Source organism: Balaenoptera borealis (genome assembly GCF_965194805.1).
Source record: "Balaenoptera borealis genome assembly, chromosome: 12".
Taxonomy (NCBI): Eukaryota; Metazoa; Chordata; class Mammalia; order Artiodactyla; family Balaenopteridae; genus Balaenoptera; species Balaenoptera borealis.
In genome coordinates, this window is record NC_138869.1 from 107,632,382 (window position 1) to 107,655,981 (window position 23,600).

At 45.2% G+C, this 23,600-nt stretch overlaps 1 protein-coding gene across 14 annotated transcripts in view; it reads left to right on the forward strand.

Annotated features, from left to right (window-relative positions):
* MYLK4 (myosin light chain kinase family member 4) overlaps positions 1-23,600 on the forward strand; it is a 93,878-nt gene that overhangs the window by 3,405 nt on the left and 66,873 nt on the right. For 3 of the 14 annotated variants that reach the window (XM_082345672.1, XM_082345673.1, XM_082345667.1), the window contains exons 1-2: positions 3,182-12,269; positions 13,520-13,840. The exons of 1 other annotated variant lie outside the window; for it this stretch is intronic. In XM_082345672.1, the coding sequence (XP_082201798.1) occupies positions 12,267-12,269; positions 13,520-13,840 (324 nt within the window). In that variant the 5' untranslated portion in view covers positions 3,182-12,266. Of the gene's footprint in view, positions 1-3,181; positions 12,270-13,519; positions 13,841-17,627; positions 17,751-23,600 lie in introns of those variants that run through there. 10 more of the 14 variants (XM_082345670.1, XM_082345671.1, XM_082345662.1 and 7 more) reach the window with 8 other exon arrangements.

Genomic DNA, 23,600 nt, shown 5'->3' on the forward strand with positions numbered 1-23,600 from the left:
TGCATCTGAACTTTGTCATCAGTTCTTGGCACCGAGCTTCAAAAATCCTTGGAATTTCCTGAGTGACAGGAGGGCCAATGAGGCGACTCCTGGTGGGTCCCCAGAGAGCTTCAGGATGGGAACTGGTCACCAGAAACACCAACCACACAATTAGAGGTTGGAACTTCAGGCCAGCCATCGCTGGGGAGGGGAGGGATGTTGGAGATTGCCTTCAAGCACACGACCGGTGATTTAATCAGTCGTGCCTACATAGTAGAACCCCAATAAAACCTCCGGACACCAGCGCTGGTGGAGCTTCCAGGTTGGTGAATATAGCGATGGGGGTGGGATGAGCCCTGTCGCCATGCAGAGGGCGTGGAAGCTGCGTCCGGGATCCTCCAGACCTCGTGTTATGTGCATCCTTTGTTAAAAAACTGAAATTTTTTTCAGTGAGTTCTGTGATTTGTTCCAGGGAATTATCAGACCTGAGGGCGGGGGTTGTGGGACCCCCATGTTTGTAGCTGGTTGGTAGGAGTGCTGGTCCCTGAGCCTTGAGGCTGGAGTCTGAAATGGGTCATTATTGTGAGGACTCTGCCCTGATCCATGGGTTCTGATACTAACTCTGGTGGGTGGGCGTCAGAGCAGAATTGAATTGCAGGACACCCAATTGGTGTCGGAGAGTTGGTATCAGAACAATACTTTTCCTCTTTCCAACACATTTATCTGTTATTTTGTTTTCTTTCTGAATTGCATTGGCCAGTACTAGTTATCATTACATTGTTGGAGAAAGCAGGTCTCTTTACCTTATAAAGTGAACAGTGAAGTGACAGAGCCAAAATCCTACTTCAATCCCTGATTTTAAAAAACTTCTAGTAAAATAGAGAAAGATACCTCCTTAACATGATGGTTTTTGTTTTGTTTTGTTTTTCCTCAAACTGGCAGCCACCATTATATTTAATGATGAAAACACTAAAGATATTCGTCGTTTCTTCCCACACTTCTCGCCCTGGAGACCTTTCCAGTCCTTTGCTGCGTCTGGGTTACTACTTACTCTTCGGTTTAGAGAAGTCCTGTTAATTGTCCCTGACCCTCCAGGCTGGTTTGGTCCCTTTGCTTATTCGACGCCTTGTCTGTCCCTTATGACAGATGCCTCAGTATTATAACTGCCCATTTGCATGTCTGTTTCCACTCCTGCCCAACTTCCATTATAGGACAGTGCAGGCCCCATGCCTGACACATAGGGAGCGCTGGGCTGTGCTTGAATGGGACCAGTAAGTGAAAGCCGTCAGGCAGGCGTCAAGTGCAGGCTTGGCCCTTTCCCCTGAGGTTCACAGCAGGAACATTCTGTTTCTTCCAGAAAGACCACCTGAGTGGGGCTTTTAGTTATGGAAAGATTAGATGAAGACTTTCTGCCGACATGGAGATATTCAGAGAACCCTTCCATAAAGAGAAAGGGCACTTTTTGGGAGGTGAGACTAAGATGGTCTCCTAGGAACAGTGCAGAATTGCCACTGGGAGGAAAGACTGGGTTGCTTTGGGGAGGGACGGATTTTTCACGGAAGGAAGAAGAGCAAGTGAAGGGTGAGCCATGACACCCGTTTCCTTCTTGTCCATCAAACTGAATTTGAAAGCCTACGGCGAGAGGGCTGAAGACCAGAAGACGAGCTGACGTCTGGGCAGGGATCTAGATCTGGAGGACCCAGCAGCGCTGCGCTGGAGGGGAGGCGACATCCCCTAGCTCTGCCCTGCCCCCGCTCAGACCCTGGTGCTCACACCGAGGCCCCATCAGCAGGGCCGACGCCCAGGCTTCTTCCAGGAGGGTCTTGACCATGGTCTTCGCCTGGCAGGGCAGGAGGACCCTGCAGACACACGTGAGGACTGCAGCCCACAGAACAGCTTGCAGCACATTTCAGCAACTCTTCGAGGAGTTTCCAGCAATGAGTAGGGGATACACTGGGAGCTGCTAAGCGACTGGTTGGTAGAATGAGGCGAGGGTAAAGAGGATCTCAGAGATGTTGTTAAAGAAGCGTATTAAAAGTTAACGTGGAGTTCAACAGGTGATCCCGTCCGACCTGAGTAAGTGAAAGAGAAAAAGTGAACCTTGGTTTCTACCTTGCACCACAGGCAAAAATTAATTCAAGATGGCTCATAGGCCTTGATGTAAAAGCTAAAAGTATGAAGCTTCTACAGGGAAACGTGGAAGAATATCTTCACGGCTTTGGGGTACATGAAGATTTCTTAGTGAGGGCATAAACAGCACTGGTCATTAAAAATACACACATGAATATATATATATATATATATATATATATCAATTGAACTTAATTAAAGTTTAAAAAACATCTGCTCTTCAGGAGACATCTGTGGGAATGGAATATTACTCAGCCATAAAAAGAAACGAAACTGAGTTATTTGTAGTGAGGTGGATGGACCTAGGGTCTGTCATACAGAGTGAAATAAGTCAGAAAGAGAAAAACAAATACTGTATGCTTACACATATACATGGAATCTAAAAAAAAAAAAGGTTATGAAGAACTTAGGGGCAGGACAGGAATAAGGATGCCGACGTAGAGAATAGACTTGAGGACACGGGGAGGGGGAAGGGTAAGCTGGGAGGAAGTGAGAGAGTGGCATGGACATATATACACTACCAAACGTAAAATAGATAGCTAGTGGGAAGCAGCTGCATAGCACAGGGAGATCAGCTTGGTGCTTTGTGTCCACCTAGAGGGGTGGGATAGGGAGGGTGGGACGGAGACGCCAGAGGGAAGAGATATGGGGATATATGTATGTGTATAACTGATACACTTTGTTATACAGCAGAAACTAACACAACATTGTAAAGCAATTATACTCCAATGAAGATGTTAAAAAAAAAAAAAGACATCTGTGGGAAAATGAAAACACAAGCCATAGCCTGAGAGAAAATATTTGTAATACATATATCCTCACTGGACTTATTTCCAGAGTATATAAAGAATTATTGCAACTCAATAAGAAGACAAAATACCTCCATTTTAAATCTTTTTTTTTAAACATCTTTATTGGAGTATAATTGCTTTACAATGGTGTGTTTGTTTCTGCTTTATAACAAAGTGAATCAGCTATACATATACATATATCCCCATATCCCCTCCCTTTTGCGTCTCCCTCCCACCCTCCCTATCCCACCCCTCTAGGTGGACACAAAGCACCAAGCTGATCTCCCTGTGCTATGCAGCTGCTTCCCACTAGCTATCTATTTTACGTTTGGTAGTGTATATATGTCCATGCCACTCTCTCACTTCCTCCCAGCTTACCCTTCCCCCTCCCAACACCTCCATTTTTAAGTGGGCAAAAGGTATAAAAGAATACTTCACAAAAGAAGATACATGGATAGAAAAACACATGAAACAGGTACAGTGAAATGCACATTAAAACCACAGTGAGATGCCACTACGCTCCCTCTGGAATGACTGAAAATAAAGAGACTGACAACATTACATGTTGGCAAAGACAAGGCACAGTTGGAAGTCAAAGCATTGCTTGTGAGAACATAAAATGGTAAAATCATTTTGGAAAATCATTTGGCAGTTTTCTTAAAAAGGGAAACACACCCTTGCCATGTCATCCAGTAATTCTGTTCCCAGAGAATTTACCCAGGAGAGATGAAAACATGTTCAAAGTGTGTCCACAAAACGGGTTGTACGCAAATGGTTAGCGCAGCCTCATTCATAATAACCCCAGACTGGAAACACTGCAAACGCCCATCAACAGTGGAATGGAAAAACAAAGTTTGGTTTACTCATGCAATGGAATTCTACTTGGTAAAAAAATAAACTGCCAACACACAGCAATGATAAATCTTAGAAACACTGTGCTGAATAAAAGAAGTCAGACACAAAACAGTATATATATTGTATGATTCCAATTACGTGAAATTCTAGACCAGGCAAAGCTAATCTGTAGTGTAGAAATTATATCAGTGGGTGAAGGGATGGGGATTATTGGTGGCCAGGGCATGAGGGATTTTTTGGCTAGTGATAGAAATATGGTATATATTAATTGAGATGGTTACACCATCATATGCATTTATCAAAACTCATCAAACTGTACCTTTAAAATGGGTGCAGTTTATTTACATAAGTTATATCTCAATAAGGTTGATTTTAAAAACCACAGCAAGATCCTATTTCCTGCCCATAAGGATGACCAAAATTCACATGACTGTCAATACCAAATGTTAACGAGGATACAGAGCGGCTGGAACGCTCACACATTGCTGGTGCGTTGCTGGTGCATTGCTGGTGCATTGCTGGTGCAAGCCTAAAATGGGCTCTTTGAAAAACTTGTTGATTTCTTATAAAATTAAACATACACCTGCCCTATGACCCATCAATTGTACTCTGAGGTATTTACCCGAAAGAGATGAGAACATATGTATAAAAAGTCTTGTAGAAGAATGTTTATAGAAGCTTTATTTGTAATAGCAAAACAAACAAACAAAAAAACCCCCTGGAAACAATGTAAATCTGCAGGTGATGTATAAACAGATTGTGGTGTGTGAAATGCTACGTTGAATTAGAAGAGGATGAACTGGTGATACATGCAAAACCGCACGTGATTCTCATAAATATTATGTTGAGTGAATGAAACCAGACACAAAGGGCACAGATGGTGAGTCCGTTGGAAGGAAGTTCAAGAACAGGCGCGTCTAAGGAAGCTGGAGTGTTAGAAATCGGTGTTGCTGAGACAAGGGCATTGACTGAAAGGGGGCAAAACGGAAATGTTCTGTATCCTGGTTGGGATATTGGTTAATTAGGAACACACATTTCTCAAAACCCATCGAACTGTAGATCCAAGCTCTGTACATTTCACTGTTAGCAAATTTCACCTCAATTAAAGAAAAAAATTAATTCAAGGGGTTTCCATTTCCAATAATGGCAGCTAGGAACTTCAGATCAACACAAGTAACTGCTGAAAACAAGTAAAAATGCTGAATCAAATGGTTTAGAAATCTTCTTAAAAGTATCAAAAACCTGATAAAATAGGAACTACCTGGCAAAAATCCAAGGGAATCCAAATCCAAACAGACCAGAGGGACCTGAGCACAAGAGTTCCTTTTGCCCCGAGGGCTTTTGCTAATTCTGCCCACCGTGGGCCTGGCCTTGGGTGGCCTCTGCAGGCGAGGGTGACGGTCATGAGCCCAGGGTCTACCTGAGCCAGGGGTCTAACCTCAAGCGGAGGGGCCTAATAGACGTCCCTTCGTGAAGCTGGCCCCCGGAGGGCGGCGCCTCCTGGCAAGTCTACCCAGAAGTAAATCTACCCCAACAACTACTTCCCCGAAACCGCCACACTCATTTTGTTCTGACATTGTTAAGTATTCTTCTGCACACGACTTAATGGAAGTGTAATGTTCTTTCTTATGGGAGAACCACAACTATTCAATCAACTTGTACTTAGGTTTTATTTCAATGTTTTAAATGTAGTAAATAATGTCATCGTGTATTGCTTCAAAGATAATATTTTACAATTCTATTTCTTTGGGGCAAAAATCTTACGAATGCAAATGGGGTCAAAGAGAATGGCCAAATTGCCCTCCCTAAAGATGAGGGCAGTTTACATTCCAACCAGAAGTGTTAGGAGCGTGCCACGCTGTGCCCTCCCAGGCTTCATTTATGCTGAAAGTGTTTCCCATGTAAGAGCTGGGACTTACAATGCCCTTTTACCATTTTACCAGCTGCCATGGTCCTTTTGCACCAAGAAACGTCAATACTTTTGAATATGTAGGATAAAACCTAAAAACCTATTATGAACCATTACATAATAGCCAAATTTATCTTCTACCTGAAGATACAACTTTTACCTTTAATAAGAAATAACCCAAACCTGAGAGTATGCAGAGTTTTCACCCACCTCCCCTTCAGCCACTGTTACCCTCTCTGCTATAGCATTTCCCCATGGAAAATTTCTCTACTGAACCTTACCAAGCTCTTGGGAAAAGCAGGCCAACATTTGGTCAGAAGAGCATGTCTTGGGCTTTGCACTTCTGTAATTTCATGCCTTGTTCCTGTCATAAGCTTCTTCCAGCTCCTAAAATTCACTTCCAGTTTAGAAGGTAGAAAAGCATTCTCAAGAATGGAAACATAAATATACCCTTTGTCAAATTCCAACTGGAAAAAAAAATGATGATTCATGCTGTAGAATGGAATTTTTAAAATTTGGGCATGAATACTCTCACTTTTCCCAATTGTTTAGAATAATCTCAACAGAAGCATGAATTTTACCTTACAGCAGGCATTTTATTTTGTTCTTTCATTTTCAGGCTTAATGAATTAATGGGAGGGAGGTACATTTGTGTAATGGGGGAAGGATCAGAGAGAATCCTGTGGTGCTGGGTTGGAATTAGAAAACTATAAGAATGAACTCAGGATTTAAAAAAATTATATTTCCAGCTCTGTCCACTGAAAGGACTAGAAGCAATGACACCCCAGTAGCAAAGAGCACCCCCATTGCCCTGGTCTTGGTTTCTAAATACCCTTCTTCCCTGAAAGGAGCCAGGGCTTCTCTGGGAGATGGCAGATTCTAGAAACAGGGCAGGAAAATGACATGGTGAGCTTTGAACATCTCATTACGCCAGAAAGTAAGGAAGTGCCCCCCAAAACAGTAGTGATATGTCAGAAGTACAGAGGTGCTCCCATTGACCAAATCTGGGACAATTTGAGCATCAACATGACTAACACAGGGAATGTGTATCATGTTTAGAAATGACACTAAATAGGGACGGGGATCAGGCTGGGGATGGAGGACTCTTCTTAGAAGAAGAACAACCAAGTAATAAATGCAGAAAATCATAGAATTAGAAAATCACCGCTTAACAATCACTGTGGTAACAACTGATTCATGCAAGAATGGATACTAAAGTCATGGAGTGATAGATTGTTGTGGAAGAGGATACCCATAAAAATCTCATAAGTTACTTATTAATTACAAAAGAAATGAGGGTAACTTTACTGTGGAGAAATCTGGCAGACACCACCTGAATCAGGATACCAAATTATATGAATCATGACACAAGCTACATCACGTACCACCTATTGAGACATTCCTAGAAAGATGCACCATCACTGATGTGGTTTTCATGATCAGAGGTTTGCCTGGTTCCAAATGTGAAGAAACAATCAGGCAATTCAAATTGAGCGATATTTTCTGAAGAAATTGGTCTGAAGTCTTCAAAAATATCAATGTCATGAAAGGTTAAAGAAAAAAAGAAAGACTGGGTTATTGTTCCTTGAATAGATAAAAAGAGACTAAAAAGACATCTCAACTAAATGTGCTGTGTGATTTTTGGTTGGATCCTGTCTTTGTTCTCAAGGAGACATATGCCAATGTATTTAGGGATAGAGTTTCACAAGGTCTGTAACTTACTCTCAGAAAAGAGAGAGAGACAGCAAATACCGAAAACATAACCATTTGGTGAGTCCACGTGCAGGGTGTATCGATATTCACTCTACTGTTCATGCAAATTCTCTGCAGGTTTTAAGTTCTAAAAAAATAATTCAGAGTAAAGGAAACATGTCTAACAAAAATTATGTAAAAGTCGTATGAGCTTTGGAAATGTATTTATGAATTTATGAATAGGATTGCACCGTGTACTCTGTTCCTGTTGAATATCACACATGTTTTCTAGGCAGTATATTAACTCAGTGACATGTATTTATATTTTACAAGAAAGTAAAAAAGGCTATAATTAGATGAACAAATTGTGCAACCGTTATAGAAGTAATGAACAGAAAACACTGTTTAGTACTTCCGAGGAGACTAATTTTTAAATGGCCCCAGCTATATTTTTATCTAATTGTTTTCAATCCTCCCATCTTATTTTCATTTTTTATGACACAAAATTTAGCTACTTACTCACTGTCACTTGGACATTTTAAGGGTCTAATATCAACTGGGTTGTAAACAAGTCTGAATGTTCCATAACATGACTGTCCTCCTGCCTCGGAGTTTCCTGTCTCCAAGTAGAAAGTGAGATAGAAATGAGTTTTAAATTTCTGTTCATTTTCTACTAATTACAAAATCATACACTATGTGGTATTCCTACCCGGAGAAGAGAAGAGTGAGAGTCTTAACTCTTTCCCACTCACCGTTTCCTCTTCCTTTTCTCTGGCCCCAGGTGACCCGGCAAGCGTCGGGTATGATTTATGACTCCTTGGATCCAACCTGGGTCACCTGAAACAGCCAGCCACAAACTATTCACTGGTGCTTTTCTTTCTTCTTTTAACAAGTTTACCTTTCATTATTCATATTATTGGGTTTTCTGCTTTCTTAATTACTTTATTGAAGTGTAATTTACGTATCATAAAATTCACCCATTGTAAGTGTACAATTCAACTACGTGTTTGGAAACTTAATGAGTTGTTCAAAATGTTTTTGAACCTTTCCATCACCCCAATATGATTCTGTTTACAGTTAATCCCTGTTCCTGCTCGCAGCCTCAGGCAACCTAAATCTACTTCCTGTGTCTATAGATGTGCCTTTTCTGGACATTGCATGCAAATGGAACTTTACAGTATACAGTCTTTGTTTCTGGCTTTTTTTCTCTTAGCACAATGTTTTTGTTTATCCAGCTTGTAGCAGGGATTAGTGCTTCATTCCTTTTCATTGTTGAGTAGTATTGCATTTGAATGGATGTATCAGTTACCTTCCTCCATTCACTGAATCCATCGCTGGACACTCGGGTTGTTTCCAGTTTTGGGCTGTTGTGAATAATGCGGCTGTGAACGTTTGCATGCGAGGCTTTGTGTGTTCAAATGTTTTCATTTCTCTTGGGAAGATACCTGGGAGAAGAATTGTTAGGTCATATGGGGAATAACCTTTTAAGGAACTAACTATTTCCCAAGGCACCTGCACCGTTTTACACTCCCTCCGACATGTGTGCTGAGGGTTCCCGTGACGCCACATCCTTACCAACATTTGCCTTCTTCTGTCTTTTTATTATAGCTCTTCCGGCGGGTGTGAAATGTTATTTCATTGTGATTTTAACTTTCATCTCTCTAATGACAGATTTCGGAGCATTTTTTATGTGCATATTAACTATTCTTTTATCTATCTTCTTTGGTAAGATAGCCTTCAAATCTCTTGTCCATTTTAAAAATTGGGTTGTCATCATATTGTTGATTTGTAAGAGTTTGTTTCAGGATATGAGTCGTTTATCAAATATCAAATATCAAAGTCGTTTATCAAAATGATTCCACAGTATTTTCTCCGAGTCTGTAGCTTGTCTTTCCATTTTCCTATGGTGTCTTGTGAAGAGCAGATTTTGAATTTTGGTGAAGTGCAGCGTATCAGTTTTTGCTCTTACCAATCATACTCAGTGGTGCTTGTTGAAAGGAAGAAAATTCAGTAGCTATGTGCATAACAGGGATGCCTTTCACCTGCATTTTGGTGTTTGTGAAGATTGCTCCACTTGTGTGTGTAGACGTTTAAGAGCCCTTGTTCTGAGACATTCCGAACGCTGTGCACACGCAGAAACCATTAGCATTGTCCAGGCTGCTTTGGACGCCGACCAGCACACAGAGTCACTGGCAGTGCCTGCCTCGCCCGCTCCTATGACAGCACGGTCTCTTGCTGGTCAATGTCCCTTGAAAGCAGCACAATTTCTATGGCTCTGTGGAATGCTGTTTTCCTGAGGTTAGTATTTTTAAAAAAGGTTTGCAACTCCAAAATATGAGGGCAATCCAGCAAAAGTACCGCTGGGGCTGCTTCTAGCCTCACTGTGAATTTTTCCACACCTTAGAGTAGGGGTCCCTGTTAGGAACGGGGCCGCACAGCAGGAGGTGAGCGGTGGGCAAGCGAGCGAAGCTTCACCTGCCGCTCCCCATCGCTCCCCATTGCTCCCCATCGCTCGCGTTTCTGCCTGAACCATCCCCCCCACCCCGTCCCTGGAAAAATTGTCTTCCACGAAACCCATCCCTGGTGCCAAAAAAGATTGGGGACCGCTGCCTTAGAGCATCTTTAAAGACGTTCCAGTGATTTTATGGGTATGGACTTAGGGTGCTGAGGCTAGGTGGGTAGACCACAGTGGGTATGCATGCATTACCTGTTTTTCTTGGTGGTCAGTATTGTACCAGGCTGCTTGTCCTCTGTGCTGCCAGCAGCTAGAAATAGTGCGACACAGCAGAACTGCACTACTGTCGTTTAATTTTAGAAGACAAGTAGCATGGGTTCTTTTAATTGACTTTTCCTTTAGGACAAAAAGACATAATTAAAAACCTTCTCTCTAGTAATCAATTGACAGATGCTTATTGAATACATATTGTGCATGAAACTTATCTGCGTGTGACGACTTCCAAATTTATATCTCCAACCTGGACCTCTCCCCTGAAGCCTAGATTTCTATATCACAACCTGTTCAACTCAGATGTCTAATAGACCTGTCAAACACTGAGGGCCTGACTTTTTCCCCCAGAGTTACTCCTCCCATGACCTTCTCCATCCCAGTCAATGTCAACTCTCTCCTTCACGTGCTCAGGAAAAAATATAGAAAGTCATCCTTGCCTACCATCTTTCCTTCACTCCCTGTATCCAATCCGTCATAAATCCTAGAGTTTCTAAATGGAATATGAAATCCTGGATGAGATTCCAACACAGAAAAGGGGCATTAGGGAAGAACTCATTAAGTCTGAATAAAGTATGGAGTTTAGTTCATAATAATGTATCAGCACTGATTCATTCATTGTGACAAGTGTACTATACCCATGTAAGCGGTTAAAAGTCCGGGAAATTGGGTGCAGAGCATAGGGGGACTCTCTGCTACCCTTTCACTTTTTACATTTTCTGTAGATCTTAAACTACTAATATGAAAAAAAAATATTAAGGAAATATGCAAAGGAGCAGTTTCTGCTGACCTCTGGCTGATTAGAGCCTGCGGCTGGTTTGCTGGAGCTGAGGGGACAGAAAGTCTGCTTCCACTGATTGGATGGTCTGGGTAGAGGGTACTGTCAAATTAGCCGAAGGCCATACACATGGTTTTCACTGGGTGTGGGGATTGGTCACCTTATCAGTACTTTTTCACAGTTTAATTACTCCAAGGAAAATTGATAACCTCAAATCAGTTCAGTCTTTTCATAACAGTTGTGTCACATAATTTATCTTTCACAATACATAATATTGTTTGGGTATTCTTGCTGAAGAGCAAACTTCTCTAATCCTAGAAAAATATCCAACGTTTGGCTTTTTAAAGATCTTGCTATAATTCTTTATATGCTACTCAAAATGAAAACGTATTTTTATTTTATATGGAATACATTGATCTGAATTAAAAATAAGAAACTTTTTTTTGGAAAAGCAGGAGGGCACTAGAGACTGGTGTTGGGTTGGGGAGTGGAGGGGTTGGCAAAGGCTCTGAAGAGGCGAAAGTTAAAGAATTGCAGGATCGTCTGCATTATTAGTTTGATTTTCTGGGGAATCAAGGCTTTATGCAACTTCAGTAAATCTAGGCATCCACTGCTGTTGGGATCAGGCAGGTGGTTTGCCGGCACTGGATTCTCTTTTCTTGGCCTGTGATGGAAGGCAGGGGAAGGCAGAGTGTCGCTTGTAGGGAGAGTTTATTACTGTTCTTGTAACTCCCCTTCATGCCTGTGCCTTTGAACTTTCCCTGCAGCTGTAAACAGCTGGAGATGTTGCAAATAATTTTAAGGACTTGCGGAGTGCTTTGGCCATCAGAAGCTCACTCCTACTGTAGTTGGATGTGTTCAAAGTGTAAGGTGGGCAAAAAAGGTGGCTGTGTGGTTCCCACAGCTAAACCCTCTGGCTGGAAGCGTGCCCTAAATGCCGAGTCTGAAACGGGCAGGAGAGCGGAGCGTCTGATGGCAAAAGACAAACGCAGCGCTGTAGTCCTGAGAGTGTTGGCACCCTGACGGGACAAGAAGGTGAAGGTGATACTTCATCCACTGTTACGGTCTGTCCTCTCCTTACCTGACCTCTGAAATGGAGCCATCGGCTTTGAAAAGCCTAGTGTCTAAAATTAATATTCTTCCCTGTCTGACTAAGAAGGCAACAGCTGAGCAACATGAGATCAAGGACCATCTGAGTTTAAACAGGGGCTCAAAGTGGCATTTGAGAGAGCGGATACTTCCTCTCAGAGTGGACACTTGTCTTTTCAGAAGACTTACTCTGACAGTGAGTCAAGACTTTTACCAGGGAATTGCGTAGTTGTTTTGAACTCTGCAAACTCCCTTTTATCTGCTGGAACTTATACTCTGCGCTTGGAATGGTCTGGACCCCAGCATGTCCTCCTATAAATGGTAATTACTCTTATTTTCTGTCTTTCTACATCACCTTAAACAACAAGTTGTACCAAACTCCAGGTAGAGCTTAGCATTTATTATTTTCTCTGCAAAATTTTTATATCTTGGACCCAAGCTTTTGTTTTAATATGTTAATTTTTATGTGGCTTCCTGAGCCAACTTGAGTACCATCTACAATTACATATTAGATTTTAGTTGTAGTTTGTCTTAGACGTAGCCATGAAATCCTTATTTTAATAATAATTGTTTTCAGGGCAACTTGTAAGAACACTGATGTTGGTCTATAGTATATTTTACAGAGCTCTGGTTGATCCTGCTTACAGTTTAGTGTGTTTAAATGTAAGGTCTTTGTGTGGTTCAGTAGAATTTTGTAGAGCATTGGATTTTAAATAATTTGTAACTCAAGGCATTATTTTTACTAGTTGAGTGGAGAAAATGAAAGACGACATTTTGTGGAGCTAATTACAGATGATTTCAAACTGAGCAAAAGCTGGAAGAAGCAATTTCCAGAAAACCTCCAGCAGGGGGCCTCAGGAGGGAACCGGCCACAAGTTCTCATCAGTCTCCCCTAATGATCAGGAGAGGCATAGGCACATACATACGCGTGGATCTTCAGTATCAGAGCAGTAGAACGTGTATTACTTACATTTGTAAGGGAAGTATTTCAAGGAAAGCACAAGGATGTGAAATCTTTGGTACTTAGCTGCTGCTGAGGATGCAAAAAGAAAGGTCTCTGGGAATCTTAATCTATGTGAGAGGATTGTTAGGAGACAAAGTTCTTTTTAAAGTAAACACCAAACCGTTTAAGACGTAGGCAGAGAGGGGCTCTGGAAATGGCTCCTCTGGTGGCGAGCACTCCTCCGAGGGCACAGAATTCCCACGGGGGGGCGCTAGAGAGCCCCTTCCTTACGCAGCAAGCCCTTCCCATCGGGGCCAGGAGGGGCAAAGCCAGCAATCCACTTAAACCCAGAGAAACTGTGTCTCCCATACTTATACCAGCCACTTGACGTAAACTTAACGTAAACACTTATTTTAGGTAATGAGGGAAAATTTTAGTTGCCCAGTGACACTTAAGGTGGCTTCTGACTGTTTGCTTTTGTAGAAGAAAGTGGGGAAGAAACCTTCTTCCTTCCAGAGTTCCAGCGTTGGAAACTCAGTATTGATACTTGCATTTCTCTTCCTAATTGTGGGTCCCTTCTGTTCGAATAGAAGCGACTTCTAAATTCCCAGTGGTCGTTTTCCCACAGAGTCCAATGTGCGAGTCGGTGATGAGGACTCTTGTTTCTCCTCCTCGCGGTCAAGAGGGGGGCAGACTCAGAAGCCACGCCTGCGCCCTGATTTACAAGTCAGAGACAGAGGGGGACGAAAACCACACACCAGACAGGAACTTAGTCGGACTCACCACCACGATGCTAAAAGTGAAGAGGCTGGAAGAAATCAACACGTGTTACCACGGTGACCAGCTGGAGAAAATGGCCTTTTTTCAGTGCATGGAAGAGGTGGAGGAAGTGAAGTGTATTCTGGAAGAAAGTTCTAGTGAGCAGGATTCGAGATCTGGGAAGAGTGAGGTAACTGTGCTAATTTAGTCTCCTGAAAAGTGTCAGTTCTACTTTATCTTTTCTCACACAAAGCAATACCTGTCGCCATTTATACGGCCGTTTTCCGAGTCTGTTTGGTCACTTGTGTAGAGTTAAGGAAACTTCATGAACAGGCAAACTTCCATTCTGTTTCACGGAGGTGTACATACAGGTGGGTGCAGTGTCATTAGGGAGCCTTTGAACGTGCACCTCTCCCCTGCAGGCAGCTCCTCAGCCTGGTGGCTGGTTTACAGGTTACGAGGGTGAACGTATGGAAACACACATTTCTTAGGAAGGATGGTTTAAAAGGATGGGTTTGGGCATGAAATCCAGAGAAGCACTGCGAGGGCCACAATTGCCCTGCAGAAGTTTCTAACTTCCTCAAGACCCTGAGGTCCTCGCTGTTGACAGTGGTGGTCAGAGTCAGGGACAAGCCCTTGCCGATGGCACACCTCGTGCAGAGCCCCATTCTGGCCACTAGCTCTTTGGCCGTTACTAAAGCAACCCGGGGGCTGCCTGTCTGAATAGTGGGGCCGTAGCTGTTGGAACATTGAATGTATGTAAAGCACTCAGCACAGGCTCTGTCACCAGGGTAGGCGTTTAGTGGGTGTTGGCCAGCCACACCCCGTCCCCTGTCTGAGCTCGCTGGGTCTCCCTCACCATCCACGGAGCTCCCTTCCTGCCCGCCCGGCGTGGGCCTCGCTCTAGCACCTGCAATTGTTTGGAACTTGTTTGTCACCCTTCTCTGGATGCCCTCCTCAACGTCAGGACTTCACATCACTCCACCTTGCATTCTTGGCTGCTTTCCTGGTCACGGCACTGAATAGGCACCAAGAATGTTTGCGGAACAAACAGGTCTATTTAAGTGAGTCCTGCATTCTGGTTGAGGGCTGGGGATCATTATTTTTAATAATCAGAGCAAGTGATTCTTAGGTAGGTTTGGGATACATCCCTCTTTGTCTGACTACTGTTCTGAAAACCCCTGTCCAGGTAGGAAGGGCATTTCTAACGATGCAATAGACAATGAACTAAAGCTGTTAGATGTAAAGGGCGGAGGAGTCTTTTCATCGTGAGTGTGTAAAATGTACTGGATAGAAGAAACGAGTCAGGTTGAAACGTGGGTGTTTTGAGACCTCCACTTTCCTGATGAGCTAACGTCTTGTTCAGCAAACACCAAGAAGAAACTTCCACGGGCAAAATTTAAGTCAGATACGAGGGCTTCCTCATTAGAGCTGCTTTACAGTACAAATGAATGAACAGAAGAGTTTCCTCTTCTGTTCACGAATTTCTGTAGAATAGAGGAGACACAATATTCCTACAGGACGACTGTGAAATAACCAACTATTTGCAATAGTTTCTATGAATTTGATTATGTTTCCAGGACTGTTTTTCTCCAGGTTCTGTGATATAATTTTTGTAAGTAGGCCATATCTTTAAAGAGCGAAATGGTGCTAAGCAGAAACATGAACATTTTTAGGAAGAATTGTTTTTGTGGTGAACCGTTCCAGAATATTAGAAATCAAAATGACTGGGAAGTTAAATGTTTTAGGATATTTCTGAGGGAAGCACTGAGAATGTTGTTCCTCAGAGACCCTAGAAGAACGTCCTTTGCGATTGGTCTGATGTCCCCTGTGTCACCTGGGCCCTGGCGTGGGCCCTGCGGTCACTGCTGTGTGGAAGGTGGGGAGGAATGGCCATGTGTCCCATTCAGTTTCTTCTTGGTAAATGGCTCAGGGCCCAGAGATGTCAGCAGTCTCCCCGGCTCTCTGTCTCGCCTTGTGGAGGACGGACGGGCACACGGTCGGGAGGCGTGGAGCTCTTCTCTCTGTGTCTGCCAAGGCCCCGGCCCCGGGCGCCCTCGCTCGCCCAGTGGGTGGGTGCACGGGCGGCCAGCAGGACTGGCAGGGGTGGGCGAGGAGGGCCTTCCAGCGGCTCGGATGTCCTCCGGAATGCAGACGGAGCTGGACTGACTTGGCTCAGCCTCCTGCCGGGCCACGGGAGATCCTCACCACCCCACACCCTCCTCTCCAGGAACCATAAAAATGCTCGCATCGTTTTCCCACCTGGCTCCCTGTCTCTTTACCCCTCCTCTCCTTGAGAAGCTTAGCTCAGCTAACCGTAGTCGAGACCCTCCCTGCAGTACACCGACAAGAGTTTACACTGAACTTCAGACACTCAAGTGACACGCAAACTGTTCTGAAGGCTTGAGGCTCAATTTCTTTCTAGAAGAGTCTTTCCTCTCCTAAGAGGAAAAAATCATCTATGCATTCAACAACTTATGTTTGTTAACATAGTTTGGTGAAGCTCAGATTCTTCTTCTTTTCCTGCTCTTAACCAGGTTTTTCTATTTCACTCATTTTTCCTCCTCTGGATTTATTTTGAACTCTCTTCCTTCTTTTCCTCCGCTTTATTTTTTGTTGAATTGATTAAATTCCACACACTCTACTTTTCTACTATGTTTTGTTCCTTTTGTTTTCCAACTTTCCTTTTAATTCTGTTTTCAGATGACTTTTCTCATTCTTTTATATTCCAAAGGCTGTTCAAAATCACCTAAATAGTATAGCATTTTAAAGGCTTTTAGCAGATACACTATAATACACTAGATCTAAAGCCACATAATATGGTGTTGAATAAAGTAAAACTTAAATAACTAATGTGGCACATATGAGTGATGAGTTTAATAGCTACTGTGTATGTACCATTAACTTGTAAATGATAACGGCTCTCATAACTGTAATTAGTATTACTTTTACACAATCAAATCCAGGTTTTCCTCTTTTGTTCATTCTCTATTACCTATCTAAATAAGCCCTGTGCTGCATTTCCCTCAGATCTAATTTGCTGTTTTGATACACACACACAAACACACACACACTTTCTGTTTGCTTAATGGAAGACCAAGGAGCTTCCGTTCTCAGACAACCGGAGGCCAAATCCCCGCGGTTGCGTCCGCCTTCCTCGGCCCGCCCCCATTTGCTGTATGCATCCCTGCTTTTTGTGCCCGGCGTTTGTTATCTGTGCTCATCTCCTGTCCTCTGGTTTCCCCCGCCTTCCTGAGACCCCTAGCCTCCTACCCTCCACCCCCAGGCGTGGTCCCCAGGGGAGGAAGGGAAGCTATCGGGCAGAAGTGAGGACGGCCCCAAGGGGGTGGGATCACAGCCCCTGGAATGTTTAACCGCTCCAAATGCTCCAGAGACCAAACAGGACAAGACAGTCAGTCATCAACAGGATGGGAACAGGCTAGAGTGGGTTGGGGCAAAGCGTGGTGGCAGTTGGCACATTGAATAGCAGGTGGCCTTTCCTGCCTAACCGCCATGAAATTGGACCATCAGCGGCAGTCACAGTGACTCTAACTTAGATCTCAAAATAGCGGAGCTGCGGGTGGAGGGGTTGTGATGTTTAGGGCTGCGTGTCCCCACCCCGCCTCTGTGCTCCTCGCCGGACCGCGAGGGCAGGAGGAAGCTCACTGGCAGCGGCCCAGTTTCCGTGGTGCTAATTGTCCTTGAACTGGAGACGAGCGCATTCTCGGGGGTGTCACTTGTCGCCAGCCCGTCTCCCTCTGCCGCCGCACCTGTTTCAGATCTGTCACATGGGCCATCCTATTTTCTCCTTTTAAAGAGGCAGATTACTCGCTGATGGTGTAACTGGAAGCGTCTCCCTTGGGGTCCTGCAGAGCCCTGCGGGCTGGGCAACGCTCCTGCTCAGAGCAGAGTTTTGCTTGGGAAGGTGCTCGCGCTGGGCCAGGGGAGGGAAGGCGGGGATGGACTTGTCACTTAGAAGAAAAGGCGTCTGGATCGTAGGCAGCGTGTGCCTTCTCTCGTCTCCCATCCTCTGGCGTGTGCTCCGGTCCGTGATGACACGGGGAGGCCGCAGACAGGCGCCTGCCCTTGAGGACACGCAGGTAGTAACATCGTCACTTTGAACTGTGGCGGATCTGTGTTACTGTCCTATTTGAGTGTTTCCAGCCAGGGAGTGGGCTTGCCCTGCAGAGGGGAGGCATGTCCTGTCTCAATCCTCGCCCAGGACGGCCGCCTTGGGGGTTGGGACCAGGAGAGGCAGGTGGCACACTTCATATGTCAACCTCTCCACCAACTTTCGGGGAATCTGGAGACAGCCATTCCTGACATGCACTATTTTTGTCGGTGAGAGCTAAGAATAATGTCAGCCTCTCTTCTTCTCTTACCTCTTACATGACTTAGGAAAACAAAATGGCACAAAAGCAAAGCATCCTTTCCCCTTACAGAGAAGTCTCTGCAAAAGCAGTGTCTGAAGAGTGATCACCTCTTCTGACAAAGCTACCGAGCACGGCCTTCCGTGCTTTTTCCTTTGAACCGTTGCCCCATGATGCCTTTCCTGTGATGCCGTAGCTGTTCTAGGAATGGAATTCTGTCAGGAAAACAGTGGAATTCTGTAAGAAGAGAAAGAATTCAGATTCTAAGGATTTTAGCTCTTCCCAACAGAGGGTATTCATATCTGGGAAATCAGTTCTTTCCACATTTTTAATTCTTTTATCAATTAGCATAGATGAATTATTTTTAAGACAATATAAGGCAGTTTAGCAAACACTACAGGGAGCGTTTTGGATCCTTGTTCCCACAGGAAGTGGATTGACAACGGTACTCCGCATCTTTCTCATCACCATCTCCCCATCCCAGGGACCCCTCCCATGAAACCTTAATACCACAGACGCACTGTATTCATGTTCATGTATTATAGGTGTATCTGTGCTTTGCACATAAAAAGAGTAAGATTTTTTCACCCCTCCTAAGGAGTTAATTTTTACCTCCTTGGATATTGCCTGTGTTGAAAATGCGTTAATTTGTGGTTAAAAAATTTCTGCAGGGGAGTTGGGTGATATATCCCTATACCTGCATATAAACGCCTGATTTGTATCTTATTCAACAAGAAACCACCATGGGGACTTCCCTGGCGGTCCAGTGGTTAAGCCTTCGTGCTTCCAACGCAGGGGGCCCAGGTTCGATCCCTGGTCAGGGAACTAGGATGCCACATGCCACGTGGCATGGCCAAAAACAAAACAAAACAAAACAAAAACAAACTACCAGCTGTTCGTCCTGGTGGTGCTCAGAGGACCCAGAACTCAAGGAGTTAGGCTTTCGTGGTGGCCCTGCTCCTGTCCATGCACCTGACACAATAACTGTCGCTGTTGCCCGAGCATCAATCATTTTTGGCTGTTGAGCACACCTCCAGTGGGAAACACTGTGCGCTTTCATCTTGCACAGGGAAAAGAATGGGTTACTCCCCTGGCTATGAGACATGGCCTCCAAGTGTTTCCCAGAGGAGAGGCTGACAGATAGCTGGGCTAATTAGGAGTGCTTTGGGTGTGTTTTTTTAAAAAAATAAATTTATTTATTTATTTATTTATTTTTGGCGGCATTGGGTCTTCGTTGCTCTGCGCAGGCTTTCTCTAGTTGCGGCGAGCGGGGGCTACTCTTCGTTGCGGTGCGCAGGCTTCTCATTGTGGTGGCTTCTCTTGTTGCGGAGCATGGACTCTAGGCGCGTGGGCTTCAGTAGTTGTGGCATGCGGGCTCAGTAGTTGTGGCACACGGGCTCAGTAGTTGTGGCTCACGGGCTCTAGAGCACAGGCTCAGTAGTTGTGGTGCACGGGCTTCGTTGCTCCGTGGCATGTGGGATCTTCCCAGACCAGGGCTCGAACCCGTGTCCCCTGCATTGGCAGGTGGATTCCCAACCACTGAACCACCAGGGAAGTCCCCTAAAAAAAGTTTTTGTAACTTTTTAACTGTAAAGAAAATGTCTCTTAAATCAGGTTGTGCAACACATCCTCTTGTTTTTTTCCATTGCTAATGATTATTTAGAAATGTGTGCAACCTCTTGTCTTAGAAGTTTCTACAAGTGCGTAGTTTTAGGAGCTGCCTTTTCAGGGCATCAGAGAATCCTATCTGGATGTCGGTCTCCATTCAGGACATAGAACAATTGAAAGGCTTCCCAATATCCTGGGGGCAGCTCCCTGCCCGTGTGAGATTCTGGGAGTCCCAGTTTATGTTTGTGTCATTTCAGGTTCTCAGAATAATTAAAGTTGTGATAGTTTCATATCATTTGGTGTACTATGAAAAAAATATCTTATTTTCTCTCTCTAAAAGTTAAAGCAGGGTAGCAAAATATATAAATATTGCAAATCAAGTCTGTGTTCCTAAGTAAGAAAATGATTAGCATATTGATAATGAAATTCCTAAATACAGTTGACCAAACTGTGTCCTGATCCACTTACCCAAGACATTATGGTTGTAAAAAGCACATTTATCTATCAGTGTTTCCCGGACTTCAGTTTTTCTCACACCCCTTTCATGATTTTTGCTACATCTACATACTACTTTTACTCTTATTAGTTAATATTTTCACAAACCAAGTCATTAAAAATTTTTAGCAAAAGCAAGAATAGAGTGGAATCATGTTTTTTTAAAAAATAAATTTATTTATTTATTTATTCATTTATTTTGGCTGCATTTGGGTCTTTGTTGCTGTGCGGGCTTTCTCTAGTTGCAGCGAGCGGGGGCTACTCTTCGTTGTGGTGCATGGGCTTTTCATTGTGGTGGCTTCTCTTGTTGCGGAGCACGGGCTCTAGGCACGCAGGCTTCAGTAGTTGCGGCACGTGGGCTCAGTAGTTGTGGCTCGCGGGCTCTAGAGCACAGGCTCAGTAGTTGTGGCTCACGGGCTTTGTTGCTCCGTGGCATGTGGGATCTTCCCGGACCAGGGCTCGAACCCGTGTCCCCTGCATTGGCAGGAGGATTCTTAACCACTGCACCACCAGGGAAGTCCCTGGAATCATGTTTTAGATGTGCTTATTCTAGATTTTCAAATACACAATAACACACATATAAATTTTAAAAATGGTTTATTAGTTCACAACCGAAAGTCACCCCAAACCCCTAGTAAGGAGGTGATGCCACGTCAGCCGCTGGACACTGGTCTCGGGGCGCTGTGTCCAGGGCTTTGTCCTGGGCCACTGGGCACTTTGGGCTTTATTTCTGACTTTCCGCCCCAAACATAGAGATGATAACAAAGATGGGCGGGGGTGATAAGCAGACAGCAGTGGAGAGAAGAGAGGCCCAAAGTCTCCGCTCTGGACACAGACACATAGCAAACCCCTAACAGGTCAAATTCAGCCAGTGCCCCTCGCATGCTGGCCCCGGTTCTCCCTGCCATCGCTCCTGAGGTCCCAGCAGAAAGCGGCGCCGAGTCGGGAGCTCGAATGCAGATGCTGGGATTGTCCTGGGAATCGACTTCAGGGAGTGGGAGTGGGAGCGGGAGTGGGGTCCGGGGGTGTGAAACAAGGGAGCCCCGAAGGCCGCATCGCCCCCTGCCATTCCAAGGGCCGTCCGCAGGGTGACAAACCCCCAGCATTTTCAGTTGCGTGTGGGTGAACCGCACCCGTCATTTACAACTTTTGATCAGGGAAAGACGTCTGATTGGCTAGTCCATTGACTGTGTGCAAACGACAGGCTGGCAGCCCAGACCTGCGGTGTGAGAGTGGCTCCTGGCTTCGTGTACCCGGGATCCCAAGGAGCGCAGGCCACTGTGGCGTTTCCGCGATGGATGGGATGTTAAAGGAGGTCGGGGGCCTGGGAAGCATAGCTCCCGAGAGACCTTGGAGGTCAGCTGACCCAGGTCCTTCTCTGAGGGAACTCAAAGCCCAGGAGAGGTAAAGGGGGCCTGTCCCAGGGTCGCTGCATCGAGGGACTGTCCTTTCCCCATGTCCAGCCACGTCCAGATCAGAGGCCGCCTTCTTCACAGGGGGCTGGGCCACCCTAGGTGAGGCCGCTGTCACGTTCCTGCTGGCCGTTCCCACGCGGACCCGGCACGGCAGCCGTGGGGCAGTCCCTGGATCAGCGGGCACAGGCCCTGCGGGCCCCTCGCAGGGTGGCCGAGCGTCAGGCGGGCCTGGCCTCGGCCTTGGTGCCACCTCTTCCTGACTCCCCTGCTCCCCGGCTGCTGCCCTGGGGACAACACCCCAGGCCTCAAGCTGGGAGCTGGGCTCTGTGTGACAAGGAGCCCGTTAGAGGGCTCAGGTCGTGACGGGGCAGACTGATGCCCGGTCCGCGGTCAGGAGTCAGGAGGTTCTGAAAAGAGGCAGAGACCAGGCTGGAAGTGAGGGGGTGTGAGCCCAACCTGGTTTGTCTAGTGGACCTTCAGCTTGCAGGGTTTGCACTCCAAATGGGAGCAGTGAACACGGATGCCACCTTTCCTTTCCTGATGTTTTTTATACCGTTCAGGGCTTATCCAAACTAAATTAGGATAGGCGTAAGTGTAGAAATGAATTATAAAGACAAGATTTTAATTCATAAATGTTTTTTTTTCTGTGTCCCAAAGAAAGGTCTCTACCTTCTGTACAACGTAGACGCTTTATGATGGTGCATCCCCTTCCAGCCATACGATTCTGAGTTGAGTTGTGCTCTGTTTGGGGTATGGCAGGGCACAGGCGGAGCCCTGGGATATTGACTGCGGAGATCTGACAGGCAGACTGTCCACCCCTGGCAGGTGCTGCTCTACCCTGGGCCTGTCCCAGGGCACCTGTCAGTTCCGGGGCCCACGTCCAGCTTGGGTGTCTTGGAGTCCAGTGTATATATGGTTTGCAGGATGGCTCCCCAACCTGAAAGGGGTCTGAGCTCCCTCGGATGCCAGGGGGCAGGAGGGGAGGTGGCAGGACGTGAAGAGTTTACGTGGAGCTTCCAAGTCTCCCAGCATCTGCCGAAGGCCCTGGCCCCCCCCTGAATCTCTCAGGCCTCTACAGTTCTCGGGAGAGAGCTTTAGAAAGCACCATGGTGTGGCCTCAGAAGACGCTTATCACGCTGTCCAGCCTGAACCCTAAGGAGGGTCCCAACAGCCCCGGGGGTTTTCACAAATGGTCCAGAGAAGGAGAGGCTGGACCAGCCAAGGGGAACACGTGATGAATCTACGCTGTCCAGCTCTGTCTTTCCCTGGGACCAGCAGTTCTCAGAGTGAGGTCCCTGAACCCACCAGGGGACCCTAAGACTCTTTTAGAGGTCTGCACGGTCAAAACTCTTTTCTGTTCTATTCTAATATTTTTGCTTTTTTTCACTGCCTTGACATCTGCGCTAGTGACAAAAAGGCAGTGGTGGGTAAAACTGTTGACACCTCCACACAAAATCAGGCCGTGGCACCAGAGTGTACTAGTAACCACAGCACTTTTCACCGCCAGACACTCAAAGCTTTAGTTTTCGTTTTTTAAAGAGCCAGGTTTCCTTAAGAATGTACTCAGTGAAGCAGGAATATAAATGCATTTAATCAGTCTGTATCGGAGTCTAAGAATTCACGTAAATCTTTGTGCCTAGATTCTATATTAATTTACTCAGTGAAGAAGCACTGAGCTCCCACTGAATGAAGAATTTCCAGTAATCGTTGCCGAATGCATCTCCATTTGGAGGGCAGACACTTGAGACCCAAGGACCAGAGCAGTTTCCCTTACTGGTGGTCACTGATGATCTGAAAAAGAGGCAGAATCTGATGAAACGAGATCATTTATTTAAAGGGTACACATGGTCTGCAGCTCAACACGCCTACACAGAGATGTTTATGTTAGGGTCTTCCTTTAGACTACTTGGCGATCTCTACTTATTTCGAAATTTAAAAATGGATGACGACGAGCGTAAGGTCTCATTTCTTCCTAACCTTCCGGAATGAGCATGCTTAATTGATAGGATAATATAGGTAAGTTTCTATATTCTTAAGGCTTTGTTTGCATTTTACCTACTTA